This window comes from Peromyscus eremicus, chromosome 8a (assembly GCF_949786415.1).
Source record: "Peromyscus eremicus chromosome 8a, PerEre_H2_v1, whole genome shotgun sequence".
NCBI classification, from domain to species: domain Eukaryota; kingdom Metazoa; phylum Chordata; class Mammalia; order Rodentia; family Cricetidae; genus Peromyscus; species Peromyscus eremicus.
In genome coordinates, this window is record NC_081423.1 from 76,394,259 (window position 1) to 76,411,470 (window position 17,212).

The 17,212-nt window shown below is 44.1% G+C and overlaps 1 protein-coding gene across 1 annotated transcript in view; it reads left to right on the top strand.

The window, feature by feature from the left end:
• Ca10 (carbonic anhydrase 10) overlaps positions 1-16,756 on the top strand; it is a 513,556-nt gene extending 496,800 nt beyond the window's left edge. The window contains exons 7-9 of the mRNA XM_059269621.1: positions 12,558-12,712; positions 14,702-14,876; positions 16,582-16,756. Of these exons, the coding sequence (XP_059125604.1) occupies positions 12,558-12,712; positions 14,702-14,876; positions 16,582-16,604 (353 nt within the window). The 3' untranslated portion in view covers positions 16,605-16,756. The remainder of the gene's footprint in view (positions 1-12,557; positions 12,713-14,701; positions 14,877-16,581) is intronic.
• The last annotated feature ends 456 nt before the right edge of the window (positions 16,757-17,212 follow it).

Sequence of the window (17,212 nt, forward strand, 5' to 3'; positions counted from 1 at the left end):
CCACCCCTGAGCCTCAGTAAGAGGTAGCAGGTTATACTGGCATCAGCCTACAAACTCAGGTCAAGGTGAGGATGATGCTACCTGCTTGGGACACCTATTATAGTATCCTGCTTCCACACTCTTAAATGAGACAAGGAGAAGTAACACACACACACACACACACACAAACACACACACACACCCATCTTAGTTAGGGTTACTACTGCTGTGACAAAACACCATGAGCAGAACAATGGTGTTTTCCCCCTTGAGGGGGAAAGGGTTTATTTGGCTTAGGCTTCCATATCACCATTCATCATCAAAGGAAGTCAGGACATGAACTCAAACAGGGCAGGAACCTGGAGGCAGGAGCTGATGCAGAGGCCATTGAGGTATGTTGCTTACTGACTTGCTCATAATGGCTTGCTTAGCCTGCTTTCTTATAGAACCCAGGACCACAGCTCAGGGATGGTCCCACCCACAGTGGGCTGGGTCCTCCCTCATCAAGCACTAATTAAGAAAACGCCTTACAGCTAGATCTTATGGAAGCATTTTCTCAACTGAGGTTCCCTCTTTGCAGACAACTCTAGCTTATGTCAAATAAAACTATCCAGCAAACTCTCATACTCTACGATTTCAACCACGCCACTCAGGAACACCCAAACACATCCCTCCCTGATCTCTCAACCGCCCATTCCACTGCAGAGTTCCAATTTGCCTTAATCACTTAGATGGAGTATTCACTCTGCAGTGTAGCGAGCATCAGAAATTTGGAGGTGATGTGGAATGGGTACTCTGCACATTCCAGGGCCAGTGCTGTACAGGTGGCACTCTATCTGTGTAGTGTTCACAGGAGCCTTCTAGATGGGTATGTTTGCTATCCCAGTTCATAGATGAAACCAAGGATACACATCTAGGAGGTGGCTGTCTAGTCAGTGACTTCTACACAATGAACAAGCACTTGGCAGTAAGTGTTGGCTTCTCACTGCTATGTGGACAGGTTAGTCAAGACATCTCAGCCTTCAGGCAGAGGTCCTCATGTCAGCTAAGGAAGAGGGATCCACATGGCACTCATCTTTCCATCATCAGAGGAACACCCAGTATCTTTGCCATCAGCCCGAGAATTCATGTGGCGCTACTAAGACTTAGTCTTTAAATATGCTCCCACTTACTACTGCTTACTTTCCACTCTCCAGCACCTGTCACATGACCAAAATGCTCAAGTCACAATCCTCCCACAGAGATGAGGATGGGGAAAGAAGGAACTTCCTGAAGCACAACCCATTCTTCTATACACATGGGTCCTCCTAGGCATGGTTCCAGTGTTATTTCCTTTCTCTCATGCTTTCTTCTTATGGGGCAAAGAAAGACAAACTCTAAGGTCTCAAGACTAATTATAATTCTGGGATTTTGACATAACACAAAACCTTTCAACATGCTTTTCTCCTCAGCTTGGGTTCGGGTTGATGAGCAATCACACTGCTCATCATGTTACTTCTTATACTTGCTTCCACTTAGAAGCAGCATCGACCAACCACAGAACTAGCACAGTGACACTTGGCCAGCTCAGGCTGATCCTGGCCCAAGCTATCTCCAACTCCCACATGCATGTTACTTTACATAGGGACCTCTTGTGGAAATCAGCATCCTTCAGGGGACACTATCACACTGTCATGATTGGCATACCCAGTCACCGGAGACAACACCACAGACTGGAAGCTAGTCCAAGCCTTCAAGCAGAGTGACATCATCTTCTGTCAAAAGGCATACTCTGGGCTAGGTAGATGGTCCATGGAATAGGAGCACTTGCTGAGCAAGCATGAGGACCTGAGTTTGAATCCTCAGCATCTACAAAAACAGCCAGCCATGTCTGCATTTCCAGCCATAACCCCATCACTGTGAGGGACAGAGACAAAAGACTGAAGTTTGCTGGCTGCCAGACTAGCTCCGTGTTTAGTGGCAGACCCTGTCTCAAGGGAATAAGGCAAAGAGAAATAAAGCAAGACACTCAATGTCCTCTTCTGGCCTCCTCATGCATGCTCACGTGCAAACACACCTGCATACACACACAGACACACACACACACACATACACACCACATGTATATATATACCATACATAGAGAAAAAAAAGTGTACTGTGATTACTTGACTAAAAATAGGCTAGAGAAAGGCTGGAGAGATGGTTCTGTGGCTAAGAGTACTTGGTCCTCATGCAGAAGACCCTGGTTCAATTCCCAGAGCTCACAGCTGTCGATAACTCCAGCTCCAAAGAGTCCAAAGCCCTCTTTAGACTTTTTTGCAGGCACCAGGTATGCACGTGGATTTTCATACATACATGCAGGCAAAACATTCATACATCTAAAATAAAATAAATGAGTCTAAAAATTTTTAAATATGCTACAGCGTGGCAAGGGTGAAAACAGAAAGTGATTACAACCATCCAAATAATGGGACAGTGGCATTGATGGTGACCAGGTCAATGAGGAGAGGTGGTGATAAGTGATTGGATATATTTTAAAGGGACAGAAGGAGATTTCTTAGTAAATCAGATATTTAATGTGTAAGAGAAGACAGAACCAAGGATTCCCATGAAATTTTTAGTGCAAGCTACTGGAAGGAAGATATTTCCATCCCCTGATATGGGGAAGACTCCGATGAAGCGTGTCTGTGGGTGGGGAAGGGATCACAGATCTTGAACATGTCGTGCTTGGGGTTTCTATTAAGCATTCAGAGGAGGGGTGGTGTAGGCAGTTGGATATATGAGTCTGGATTTCAGGAGCGAAAACCATAGTTGCAAATGTGGAAGACATCAGCATCCAGATGGCATTTAAACTTGGGTGAAGTCATAGGAGTAAGAATAAATACAGGAGAGAGGCGGGACAAGTCCTCACTTCTGAAAGGGCAGCTCAAATCTTCATGACTTGGAATTGAAAACCACTTCTAAATATATATATGTATGTATGTATGTATATCTTTGAGGCCGTATTATGGAAAAGGCTCCTATGTGGCCATCTCACCAGCCAGCTGAGGAGGTGCAGGGAGGAAGGAGCAGCACAGAAGCCACTTGGCACAAGATGGCAATTATAGAGATAGTCCACTCACTGTCTCTATACAGGCTTGGGGACAGAGAGAATAATTGAGAAAGGAGGAAACTGGGGGAAATCATTCTCTCAAGATGCAGTATATATTTTACATATATGTATATACATATGTATATATAATACCTACACATTTGTATTTTACAGTGTATATATGTATAAATATATATATATATACATACATACATGCATACATACATACATACATACACACATATACTATAAAAAGAAGTAAAGGTACTCTTGCCAAAGTATGGGAGAATTTTGGAATCCTTGTTGGTAAAGACCATCATTATCATGGGTGACCACGCTCTCCTGTGAAGAGATCAAAAGGAGCAGACCTGGTGTGTTGTAACTTTTCTCATTGTGGTGATAAAAATACCTGACAAAAGCCACCTAAGCCTGGAAGACTTTCTTTGGCTCTCAGGGTATGACTCACGGTGGGGGAGAAATCACGACAGCAGGAGCTTGAACCAGCATGTCACACCATCCCTAGTCAAGAATCAGAGAGATGAGTGCTTGTGCTAAGTTCTCTTTCATCTATTTTTCCAGGACCCCCGCCCATAGGGCAAAGCTACCTACATTGAGGGTGGCTCTTTCCACCTCAATAAACCCATTCTAGAACACACACCCCCCATTGGCATACCCAAATGTTTGTTTCCGTGATGATTTTACATCCCATTAAGTTGACAACCAAGATTAGCCCTCACACTGGGCTCCATCATAGCCTTTGCTGTTTGACTTCAGATGTGTTTAACAACCCTAAGGGACAATGGCCTCATCAGTAAACTGATGTTGAAAGGGCTGGGTGAGGATTAAATAAGACAATAGGTCGATTGCCTGGACAGTGATTGGTATTAACTCAGTGTACAGTATTTCTGTGTCCCTAAGTTTTGAGGCATATGCCTGTTGAATCCAGCTCCTGAATGTTGGGAGGCAAGTCACTGTGCCAACAACAGTTTACTCTGAAGGTGAGTGTAACACCAGGCCTGCAGGCAGTGGTGGAATATGCTCGCTTTCAGAGAAGCACACTTAACTATGGTTGGATCTAAGTAGTGCACACAAGGGCTTCGTGAGATGTCACTGCTATCCATGGGTACTTGAATTTCATTTTTTTAATTATTATTTTGTGTGGGGGGGCATTTTGCCTTCATTTATATCTGAGCACCATGTGAGTACAGTGCCCCAGAGGTCAGAACAGGGTGTCAGATCCTTTGGAAGTGGAGTTACAAAGCCACCAGGTCCTCTGGATGAGCAGCAAGTGCTCTTAACGGTTGAGCCATTGCCCCAGCCCCAGGAGCTTAAATTTCATACATCGGAGTAAAACTTGTAAAATATTCTCACTCACCAGGACCGACAATAGAAAAGACCAGCCTGAATTAATTTCAGGCTGAATTTAAAAAGTCTTCTAAAGAAAATCCATTTTATTAAAGTCACATTCCACTTCAACAGAGTGAGGGTCAAGACTGAAGGCATGACATTGAAAAATGGATTTTCAGAAAGGATTTTTCTTGAGGAGATATTGGTAATTTAGCCTGAAGTATTTTAATTTTTAATGCACTGTACTGGGATGATGTTTATAAGCCTCTGTTTTCCTTGTTAATTAATTAGCCGACACGGCACCTCAATTACATAAAAGGTAACATTTGTATCATTTTAATACCACTTGATTTCATTGAACCAGCACTTTTTTACAGTCTTTTCAATAGGCGAAACTAATGATTAATGGATTGCAAAGAGCCTTCTAGAATGGATAACAAGAAGTGGTGATCAGACGAACACTCTTCTCAAATCCTTGGGCAGTGTGTTATTCTGGCGGCTTTCTCTTCCCTCAGTTGCAGCCCACATTTGCTATGACTTAGATGTATGTCAACCGTCCCCACAGGCCTGAATGTTTGTGTGCTTTGTCCCACCTTGCAGTGTTGTTTTAGAAGGTGGTGGAATCTTTAGGAATGGAGCCTCACTGGAAGAATTAGGCCACTAGGGGTTACTGCCCAGCCCTTGTTCAACGCTGACCTGTTTCCTGACGGTTGAGGCAATGAACTCAGCTACATCACATGCCTGCTGTCACAACTGTGAGCCACTCCCACAACAATGCCTTTCCTCCCATGATGAGCCGTAGCCCCTCAAACTGTGAGCCAGAAGAAGTCCTTTTCTGCCTTGAGTTGTTCCTCCCAGGTATGGAGTCACAATGAGGGTAATTAACTGATACAACACTCAAGTCACGGACAGAAAGGACAAAAGAGAGCTTCGATGTAAAAAAGAATGCAGAGGAGCACCAAGTCCAAATAGGAAGACATCAGCTTTCTGTGTTAACATACGTCCTCCAAGGCAATAAAGACACACCAACTGGAGCATTTGGAGGAGAACTTATAAACAGGGCATTCAGCACACAGAACAAGCTCTTAAAAGGTGTTTTAATTAGCCTATTTGTAATTTCAAGTTAGTCACACCTCCCCCCAAATTCCCCAGTAAAATATGGATGTGTACACAAGCACAGACCAGCCTGTAACTGCCTTCTTCACAGCTCTCAGAGAGAGTTCTCTGCACAGCTCTCCTGAGGGGACACAGTATTAAGTGTGTTGAAGGATCACCAAAGAGCTTAAGCGTATTGCTCCAGGTGCCTTTCTCTATGCTTAATTGAACATGTACTCTCATTTCAGAGGAACAGACTTGGGAGTGTTTTCACATAATGGGAAATTCTGCACACTGCTTCTCATGTTGTTGTCTCAGTAGTTACTCATGGCAGTGAGGAACAGGTGAGGTGCAGCTTGCCTCCAAGAATACAGTTCTCAGAGGTCTTTTCCTCATTTGTTGTTTGTGTAAAACAAAAAACAAAATTGTATTACTTTATTCTATTGCCTTTTTTTGTTTCAGTTGAATTTGCCTCAGATTACAAGGGGGCATAATGTTATTCAATATACTAAAGTTGCCTAGTCGTTCCATATTGATCGAAGCCAGTATTGATCTTTGGAAGTATCAGGCACTTGACGAAGGCACCCAGTGGAAGCTCAGACTAAAGACAGAGTCCCCATCTGAGACATTTCATCGTAATGTGTTTTCTTGAACAAAAAATACTCAACTGGGGACTTCTTATTTGTACCTATGAGAACTCAGTATGAAATAAATCTTAGATTCAACATAGTACACCACAAAATCAAACTTCCACAGTCATTCAGAACAGTAGAATTCTATACATATTGATTATCCAAGGGTGATCTTCCTGTCCTTGTAAACCGATAGCTGACACGTTAACAATGCAATGCTTTCATGCCAAAACCTTGACCTACTGAAAATAAATTAGGCTGTATAAGCTTGTTGATGTTGAGAGATGTTTTTGGGATCTATGGAACGTTTTTACATGAAGATAGCCTTAGAAACTATCCACAAATGTCCATTGCTTCAAGTAAGAAGAGGTTTTGTAGGTTACCCATGAAGAAACAGTAAGCTACTGGCAAACATATAATTAGAACTTATGCTTGAATTATGACCCCTGACTTGAAGTCTGAGGCTTTGCCTGCTTATAAACCATAAGAGAAATTATGGAAAAACATCTCTGAAGGCTGGAGCTGAAACTTTCTGACTGACCTATAGGGTTGTACTACCTCTATCCTATTTGTCGTAGTTACTTTTCTTTTGCTGTGATAAAACACCATGTCCAAGGCAACTTAAAGAAGAAAGAGTTTATTTGGGGCTCACAGTTCCAGAGGGTCAGAGTCCATGACCCTCATGGCGGGGAGCTTGGCAGCGGGCAGGCAGGCCTAGCGCTGAAGCAGCAGCTAAGAGCTCACATCTTGAGACACGACTATAGGGCAGAGAAAGCTAACTGGAAATGGAGTGGGCTTTTGAATCCTCAGTGACACACCTCCTCCAACAAGGCTTCACCTCCTAATCCTTCTTTAACGGTTTCACAGACTGGGGGCCAAGTGTTCAAATACATGAGCCTGGGGGGCCCATTCTCACTCAAACCACCACACCTGTCAAATTCACCAAGCAACCTCCCGTGGAGAGAAGTATATGCAGAAACACAGCCTCTAGTTCTCAAATTCCAGTGCCTAAAAGAAGGGGAACTGCTCTAATTTCAGCTTTTGAGGTAGAGAGGCACCAGTCACGAGTGCAATATTAATGTAAGTCCATGCCAATTTCAGCAATGTAATTAAGAGAGTACATGCATGTTTGATGTGGAAACATGGCGTCACCATATGGAGCAGAAACAAGGCCAACAGCCTCATCCTGATATCTCGTGTATCATGTAGAAGGGATGGTAGGTGCAGTGCATTAAAGTTAATGGTACAAGCTGAAGCGATTCTTCCCCATCATCAGCTGTCCAGTGTGGACTAACTCCTTGCTTAGTTTCTGCTCAGCACCATCACCAGGGAGCTGCTGAGCAGAAACCATTATACTTGATCAATTAGTCTTGTGTTTACTGAACATTCTTTGATATGGTGGACCTCAAAAATGGTATCCACAATAAAAGAAGAAAACCCTTCCCTCTGAGACTCACAGTTTAGTGGGAAGAGTCAGATAGCTAAATAATTCCTGGCAAGCTAATTCAACTGGGAAAGTCAGAGTTCTTAGTATGACAAGTAGTTTACCAGAGAAGCTGAGCAAGGACTCTGTAGGTCTCAAAGGGGACACTAATACTATGTAGCATGTGGTGATATTATGTTCCCCAAAATATTGTGCACCCTAATAAACTTATCTGGGGTCAGAGAACAGAACAGCCACTAGATACACAAGTCAGAAAATGGTGGCACACACACCTTTAATCTTAGCATTCCTAAGGCAGAGATCCATCCGGATCTCTGTGAGTTCAAAACCACACTGGAAACAGCCAGGCATGGTGACTCACGCCTTTAATCCCAGGAAGTGATGGCAGAAAACAGAAAGGTATATAAGACATGAAAACCAGGAACTAGAGCTGGTTAATCTTTTAGGCTTTTGAGCAACAGTTCAGCTGAGATTCATTCTGGATGAGAACTCAGAGGCTTCCAGTCTGAGGAAATAGAATCAGCTGAGGAATTGGCAAGGTGAGGTGACTGTGACTTGTTCTGCTTCTCTGATCTTCCAGTATTCACCCCAATACCTTGCTCCAGGTTTATTTTCATTAATAAGACCTTTTAAGATTCATGCTACACTAGCATGGCTGAGTATTTACTTGGATTGAATCTTATTCTAGATAGTACTTGTAGAGCACAGTTCTATTTATTCATCTAATAGCCTGTGAGCCAAGTACTCCAGCTTTCTGTATGTTGTGGACATGGGAATGGAGGCTCTTCTCGCTTATGGGTCCAAAGTCATACAGAGGCATTCTGTATGATCATTCAAACTCAGGCCCCAAGCACCAGATTCTTCAGGCTATATGTTTTCAAGTTCTGTAGAGGAAAGTTAAAATAGTAAGCATACATACTAAAAAGATTGACAGAAAGAATGCAGTAGCAGCTGATGATCCCAGGAGGGTGGCCACTGAGTATGGTCATTGTGTCTGACAGAGGGATGACCAAAGAAGACTTTCCCACCAGGACCCCAGAGGTTGGAGTATCAACACTATGGTGTTTCGGAGACATGCTGGTACCCCATGAGGGGGATAAACATGTAAACATCACTTTTTTGTCTCTTGCTTCCAGCCTATACCCTCCCCCAACCCTTTCCTCAAATATGGCTGTGGCACAGGGGCTGGTCTACTTTCTGGGAAATATAAATGTTCTTTATCTTGGCCCCAGTTCTGCCTGGAATATCCCTCATCTCTACTGCATCCATCCTTCTCTCCCCCCCCCACACCCCACATGAAAATAAAATACAATAATAGCAGCATGCTAGGGTACCCAATATGCTCCTCGTACAAGCTTGATTAAACAAATCACTCTGACCTTTAGTAAAAATGTGCCAAATGCTTCCTTCTCTCATTCGATATGTTAATCTTCAGGCCAAACTGCCATCAGAGCAAGCCTCATTAAGTACAAATCTGATCAGGCCATCCCTGACTCCAAACTGCCTCCAGGCTGAAACCCAACTCTCAACAGTGCAGACAAGGGCCTCCTGCATGTGGTTTGTGTTGACCCTGCTAGCCTCACTTCCCACAATATCCCTCCACCTGCATCCTGCCCACACTCAAGCTGTCCCTAAGTCCATAGCCCTCTAAACTCTCTTAGCTCTATCTCCAGCATGCCTCACCCCATGCCAGTCACACACCGATTACTTCCTGTCATTCAAGATGTAGTTCAGGACAGCTCCTTCTTTCATCCTTTTCTGAGTCCCCCTCCCACCCACCCCTCAACTCCAGATAAAGCTGACAGCCCCTGCACATCACTGTCTGTGACTCCTACCTGCATTCACCTAATTATGCCCGGCTCATCTGCTCTGAGCTTGGTGCTGGCACATGTTCAGGGCCTAGAATAGTTGCACCCAAGATGAGATAGATACCCAGCATAAGTTTATTATGTTAGTAACTGATGAAACTCAGGAGGATCAGTATATGAGTGTGTGCTGTGGACTGTGGACATTTTGGCTTTGTGATAGGAACATCTGATATCTCAGGTCACAGTACAGACTCGGCCCAGGCAGATTCCAGTTGCTCCTTTCCTCTTTGGTTTGTCCTGGGGCCTTAGTGTTCCCATGGAAAGTGTTAGTTTCTATTTAAATGTAAAGTTTTTTAAAGTTGCCAAGCACGGTGGTATATGCACGTATGTATACCAACCAACACTTGACTGGAAATCAATTAAGAGTACTTGCTGCTCTTGTAGAGGGCCTAAGTTCATTTCCAGAAATCACATCATGTGGCTCACGACTGCCTATAATTCTAGCTCCAGGAGACCTGACACCCTCTTCTAGACTATATAAGCCACACATCTATGTATACACAGACACATCAGTGAAAATAAAATATTTTTAAGAAGGGAGGGAGAAAGAAGAATGGAAAAAAAAGTGAGAAAGAGGAAGAAGGGGAGGAAGAAATCCTTCATCTTAGGGTCAGTGAAATTTTTCTCCAAGCCCAGGTTGGCTAATCTCTCTTCGAGCATTGATGGAGCCCTGGATGGTTCCTTGTACCACAGTGGAGTGGGAAGGTTTTAGATGGAGCAGGTAAACTGTAGATTTGTTTACATTATTTCAAACTACTAACTTGGTTGGTCTTCAACATGTAACAGTCAAGGAGCACTAAAACTAAAAACCCTTGGCAAAGCTGGTTCTTTCTTATCAGAGAAAGTTTGAACAACTCCTAAAGGAAAAAATAGAGGAGTGTCTTCACCTGTAAAAGTTGATTGACAGCATGAATGCCTGTAGCAGTAGACAGTGCAACCATCACCCTGGCATAGTCATCTACATATGTGTATTGCCATGTGCCGTCTGGGTCTTCAACGGGAACGAGGCAGGCACTGCATCTCCCCTGTCCATTACTGTATCCTAAGGGCCTAACCCTGGGCCCAGCGCAATAGGTGCTTAGTGACTATCTGGTGAATTACTGAATGGCTTTGGCTTGCAGGTCAGGAAAACCTACTCTGCAAGCACCTTCTTCCTCTATGACTGTGGACTTTGTCTCTCCAATCCTTATTCTTCACATCACTGTGGATGCTTTCCTATATGTCTGACCCATCTTTCTGAGTATGAAGTTCCAGCTATACGTGACCATCTTTCCTTACACAATACGGCACTTGAAGGATGACATCAGCCACTGTAGCATTAGTCCTTTCCCACTGGGAGTTGGACGCATCCAGAGGGACTCCAGGAGTGAGCCAGTCTCATCCCTCTGCCAACCAGGCTTTGGTGCCCTACGGAGTCCTCTCCAGGCTCCTAGACTGGCCATATGGTGGGTGCTCTCAGCACATTGGGACATTTACCACCTCTGGAGACAGATCTACAATTCCCGGGGCATGAAAGCCGCAGTAAGATGGGATCAGGGACTGAGAAAGACAAGAGGCTTGGACAGATGGTCGGAAAACACAACATTGAGAGACAGAAGCAAATAAAAGGTAAGGGAACAAGAGAAGCTGCAGAACCTGAGAAGGAGAAGCCAGAAAAATAAGAAGATGAACTGCCACATCATGGAAGCTGAGAGAATAAAGCAATAGTCTTCAACAAAGAAAGAGAAGTTATTGAAAGAGAAAGAAAGGGTAGAATATATCAAAAATTGCAGACCCTAATACATTATCGTGTTCTAAAAAAAATTCAACCAATGCATTGAATAAAAAAATTGGAAAAAAAAAACACCAACATGCTAATAGTAATTATTTGGAAAGATTAGAATTATATCTTTTTTTCTCTTTTATCCCCATAGTCTTCCTACGTATGCATGTTATTTTTAAAAATTAAAAACTATTTACTAACAAAAGATGTGGTACGTATAAAAGATCAGACCATCTGTATGGGCCTACAGGGCGGATTGGGGGGGTTACAAAACAGAGGTCAGCTGTTGAACTTGAGCTTTGAATTTCATGGTAGGATTGGTCTGGTTAATTTCTTCCTAAAAGTACTTCCTTAATGTCCTTTTAATCAAGCAGTGTTCATAAATAAGAATGGCAACTGGACAACATTTCAACAGACCCTGAAGCCTTGACATAATTGTCATTGTGTATTGGTTGCATATTTTGGCTCATGACTTCAGAAGTTTAGTCTATCATCCTGGAGAAGGCGTGGCAGAGAGAGCAATCCATCCGTGATGGCAGGAGCTTGGGGTGGAGCTTGTAGCAGACAGGACACGGACAGAGCAAGCTAGAACTAGGGGCTGGTTTGACATCAAAGGCCCACCCTTAAGGACCTATTTCAGTGAGCTAGGCCCCAAACAAACCAGCCTTCAAAATAGCATGATAAGCTGCAGACCAAGCATTCAAACATGAGCTTGGATGTGCTGCTAATATAATGGTGTTCGGAGTTGCCTTCTAAAATGCGAGCCTGTAGGGGACATTTCAGGTTCAAACCATAATACTGTGCAGCCAGATGTTGGGGCACCCATGGCTCTGCAGACAGTCCTGTGGTAGGCTATGTTATTTCAACTCACCAGTATTCAAAGTCCCATCTTCCTTAAATCCCTGATATCAGTCTTAGTCACATGACTTCTTTGACCACCAAAATGTGAGCAGAAGTGAGTGACACTTACTGCATCTGGGATGAAACAATTTTAGAATCGCCATCTTTCACAAGGCTTGCTTTCCATTCTGTCAGTGTGACCTCCAAACCACAATGCAACAACCATCAGTGCCTGTTCTACGAGTCTGAGTCAGAGTGTGAACAACAATGACCTGGAGGGGAGACTTCAGCCACCTGGACTGTTTGTAAACAATAAATAAAATTCTGTGGTTTAAAAAAATGAATAAGACATCAGCTAGGTGAGGAGAATAACAACGGGACTGTTTGTTACTGAAGATACTGACGGATACAGTCTTCCGAAAGCACAGTAGATAGTTTAATACTATATAGAATAACGATGTATCAGCAATACTTCATCAAGATGCTAAGTTATGTTTTTAATTACCTTCCTTTCTAGATGATGCATATTTACTACAGGGACTTAATATAGAGGAACTGTATCCAGAGACCTCTAGCTTCATCACTTACGATGGGTCGATGACTATCCCGCCCTGCTATGAGACGGCGAGTTGGGTAATAATGAACAAGCCTGTATACATAACCAGGATGCAGGTGAGCTTCACTTGGGTTCTTTAGCTAATGGGAAGAAAGTGTGAGGACTGGATGAGTAGGTTCTGAGGCTGCGGTGCTGATTTAACTGGGATTTGTGCAGCTGTAAAGCACAAACTGGGTGGCATGACCAACAGAAACCTGTTTGCCTCAGTTCCAGGGACCAGAGACCCAGATGAAGGCCTCAGAAGGGTTGGTTCCTTCTGAGAATGTGAGAATCTGCTCCATGCCTGGTCCCTGACTTCTGTGGTTTGCCAGAAATCTTGGTGTTCCCTGGCTCGAGATGTGCCACCCCCAGTCTCTGCTCGCTGTTACCTGGTATCCTCTGTGTGGTTGCATCTCTGTCCCAATCCGCCTAAAGCGCTAACCCCAGTTACTTCATATTAACTTTGCTGATTGCATCAGAAGTAGCCCTACTTCCGGGTAAGGTCACATCCCAAGTACTACAGATTTCCAGTACCTTCAATTCACGAGTTTGGGCATACACAATTAAACCCGCAACACCTGTGTGGACAGAGTCAGCCTCTGAAGTGCACTAATCTGAACTGTGAAGACACTCCACCTGCCTGAGGGAAATAAGACTGCAGAGTCAGTGCCAAAATCACGCTCTAAGATAGAGTGTTCAGCAAACAGATAGAGGTGCAAATGGATACAAAGGCAATGGCTCACTCCTGCAACCCCGGCCCTTGAGAAGCTGAGACAGGAGGATGACCACAAGTTCTAGGCCAGCCCAGGTTACAGAGTGGGTACCTCTCTCAAAAACTTAACAATTTTTAAGCTAATTTTTTTAACCTATATAAGCTAAAGCAAACCTCGGCGGTAGAGTGCTTGCACTACATGGATGAGAGAGACCCTCGGTTCATTCTCTAGCACTAGAGACAGTAAAAAGAACCTATGTCGATTTCATGATGAAGGGACTTCTCAGATCTTTTAAAAAATAATGTGTGTGTCAGTCTCCAAGCAGAGGTAACATGGTACACAGCATTTCACAAACGTGCTTTGAATGTGGGAGTTTTTAAATATCACTCCAGACAGTCTATTCCTCAGCACGGCACGGGAACCAGCCTGTACCAGCTTTGCTCAGTGGCTTGTTATGCACTCCAGGCTTGCCACCCTCCTCCTCTTCCCCATGATGAGGGTAGATTGCATGCATCTGTTCCAGCTCTGATATCTAGAAAGCCTCAGAGGGAAGATGGGCAAGTGAGGCAGAACCCCATCTTCTTGGCAAGATCTATGTTTACAACCTGACAACATGAAGTTTCCAGTCCCTGATCCTGTCGGGACTTGTTGGATGGCAAACAGTAACAATTCCTTCCGATCACTCAAACTCAGAAGAGGGACATATTCAAAAGATACTAGAGTATCCCAGAGAGTTCAAGGCCAAAAACTGATTGGGGAAGGGGGGGGGGCTCTCCACTCTCCTCCTCCTTCCCTCTTTCTCTCTCTTTGTCTCCTCCCCTTCTTCATCCTCTCCTCCTTCTTCTCCCCCTCTTCTCCCACTCCTCTTCTTCCCCTCCTCCTCCTGCCCCTGCTCATCCTTCTCCTTCCCCTCTCTTCTCCGTCTCCTCTTTCTTCCAGTTATTTGCTTTATTCTTTTTTGCTCCACAATCTTATGGTCAAACAGCCCAGGCATTCACAAGAAAGAAATTGCACTGGTCCAGCTTAGTTCAGTGAACCAACCACTATGGCCTGGGTAGTAACCATGTAGGGTCAAGGTATCTGAGACAGCAGAAACCGCTTCCTGGGTACCTTTGAGGATGAGAAGCAATGACTTGTTTGAAGTCCATGAGCTAGCAAGTTAGATGCAAGTGCCCTCCATGTCTGAAGGCATCTGTGGACCTTCACCTCAGCTCCGCTGGGGGAAGGGGCTCTGAGGACCCGTGACCTTTCCCAGATAATCTGATGTTACCTGACCAGGCAACACCTCACTTGACCTTTCTTCCCCAGCACATTCACAGAGTGGCTGGATCTCACAGCTGTTTCTCTCCTCAGATGCATTCCCTACGCCTCCTCAGCCAGAATCAGCCATCGCAGATCTTTCTGAGCATGAGTGACAACTTCAGGCCTGTCCAGCCACTCAACAACCGCTGTATCCGCACCAACATCAACTTCAGCTTACAGGGGAAGGACTGTCCTAACAACAGGGCCCAGAAGCTGCAGTACAGAGGTGAGTACAGTGGCCCCTGGAGTAGCACCCAGGCCAGAGGGCCGTCTTCTAGCTTAGGCCTATCTCCCATTGTAGGAACTCTGGATGGTAAAGTCACTGCCACACCCATTTGCAAGGTGCTTCTCTATTAGCAAATTCTGTGTGTCATACATAGATGAAGGAGATGAAGCTTAGAGGCTTTATTTATGTGATGTAATGTAATGTGTACAGATGTTTACCATCACATGTATCAAACCTTTGCATCTCCTCTGGTTTGGGCAAAAACAGTCCTTTCTATTGACATTTTAGCAGAGAGCTCAGAAAACCTGATTTCCTCAAGGCCATTTTAGGACAGAGCAGTAAGAAGCATTGGAGGTTTTAGCTATGTGTCCCCTTAAAAGGGATGGAATGTTCTAAATGCCACATTGAGCTAGGGTCAAATGAGTGAGTAGTCATGTCTTTGTCCAGTGCCATGTTCCTATAAGCAATTATTATTCCTACTAAAGGAGGCACTTAAGATGACATCTGTCTCCTGTGCCTGGCTGGTCCACACTCAGGCTTCTGTCTTTTTTTCTACATACTGACTGGGCATCCTTCAGCCATCATGGCAAGCTCCCAGTGTGGAAAGGGAGGTCAAACAGGACAGAGTTCCAGCGATGTCCTGCACTAAGAGTCAAGACATTCAAGGATCTACCTTTAACAAGCCATGTGAAGCCAACCTGGGCTTTTCCCACTGTTTCTGCTCTCTTCCTAGTGATCTTGACAGTCACCATAGCTTGTGCCTGAATGGGGAGCCCTTTATAACAATGACATGGTCCCCAAATACAAGGGCTGTGGTCATTTCCAGAAAGCTTTGGAAAACAGCTACCACTGCTGCCCTTAACCTCAACAGCATTGGTCCTCTTTCCTCTGAATTCCTTCCATCCTTTTTCCTCTCTTAGACACTCAGGAGGATGACTAAAGTATAGAGTCCTTGCTCCCTTTCAGCCACAACTACTGAACAAATACCTGATTCTATCATTGACCCTTGTCTGTATTCCTCACTGATTTATTGGGCACCTACCATATATCAGGCACTTCGGTAGTGGTGGTGGTTCAGTGGTGATGAAGATAGATATGACCCTAACCACAGAGAGGTGGTGATCTAAACCAGGGTTTGGCACTTTTAGTATAAAGACGCAGCAATCAAACATATTAGGCAGTGTAGGTCAGATAGTCTCTGCCCCACTCCAGTGAAGTAGTATGAAGCCAGCCACAGGTAACATGCAAATGATGTGGCATGAAATCAGCTATAGCCAATATGCAAGTAAATTGGGGGCGGGGGAAGGTGTTCAATTGAGGCTGTTAACTAAAGTTTTCCTATCTCTGGTCTAAACCAGTGACCCCCACTAGAACTTTCTAAATGACAAAAACAGTCTACACCTGTCTCAGCTATTGAACATTTGAAGTGTGACTAGCTTGATGACACAAGGACATTTATTCTTTTCATTCACTTGGCTTCACAGTAGCCACCTGAAGATCTTGGCTGGCGTTCTGGAAAAACACAAGTCTAGAAAGCCACGGGGCAGGGACTAGTCATGACGCTAATCAACAAGCAGGCGTTTAGAAGACAGCCCCTTCCCCTTTTGAGTAGGTCGCTTGCACTGTACGCACATTAATTCAGCTGTGCCTTGTTTTGTGTCATGTGTATGTGTGTGTTCGGTGTTGTTTCTTTCTCTCTCTCCAGTAAACGAATGGCTCCTCAAGTAGGGAACTAAGCCAAGAAGAATCCCACCTCAGTGAAATTCTACAACTGTGAATTGACGTAACTCAGAATGCCCCCTCTTTCTTCCTTCTCCTTCCTCCCCTAAGCCTTTCACTCTTTGGATTGGCCCCTTCTTCATAAAAACTGTTTGCAAAAATGTATCAGAAGAGTGCATCTCTACACACACACACACACACACACACACACACACACACACACACACGTAAACACAAGTACACACACATCCATACCACCTCCAGGATGGGAAGTCAAGTCTCAGAAACAGAGGTTCCTTCATCAAAGGTCTTAGAAGAAAACAACCAGTTAACCTGATTACAATTTTGATACTGTTTTCTTGAACTAATAACTATCCAATGAGACTTCTCAGCCTTTGTACATACAAAAATTCTTCCGAAAGAGAGAGGGGAGAAAACACCGTTCCAAAAGAATCAAGTGGACTCTGTATCCCATCATCCCTGACGATGTCCTAGGATACCCTGAGGATGCTGGTGACAGGTGAACCAGGACAAAGCTGACCAAGGACACTTATTTCTAGATTACAATTCTTCTGTTTACTCAATGATTTAAAAAGAAAATATTCAAAAAAAAGGAC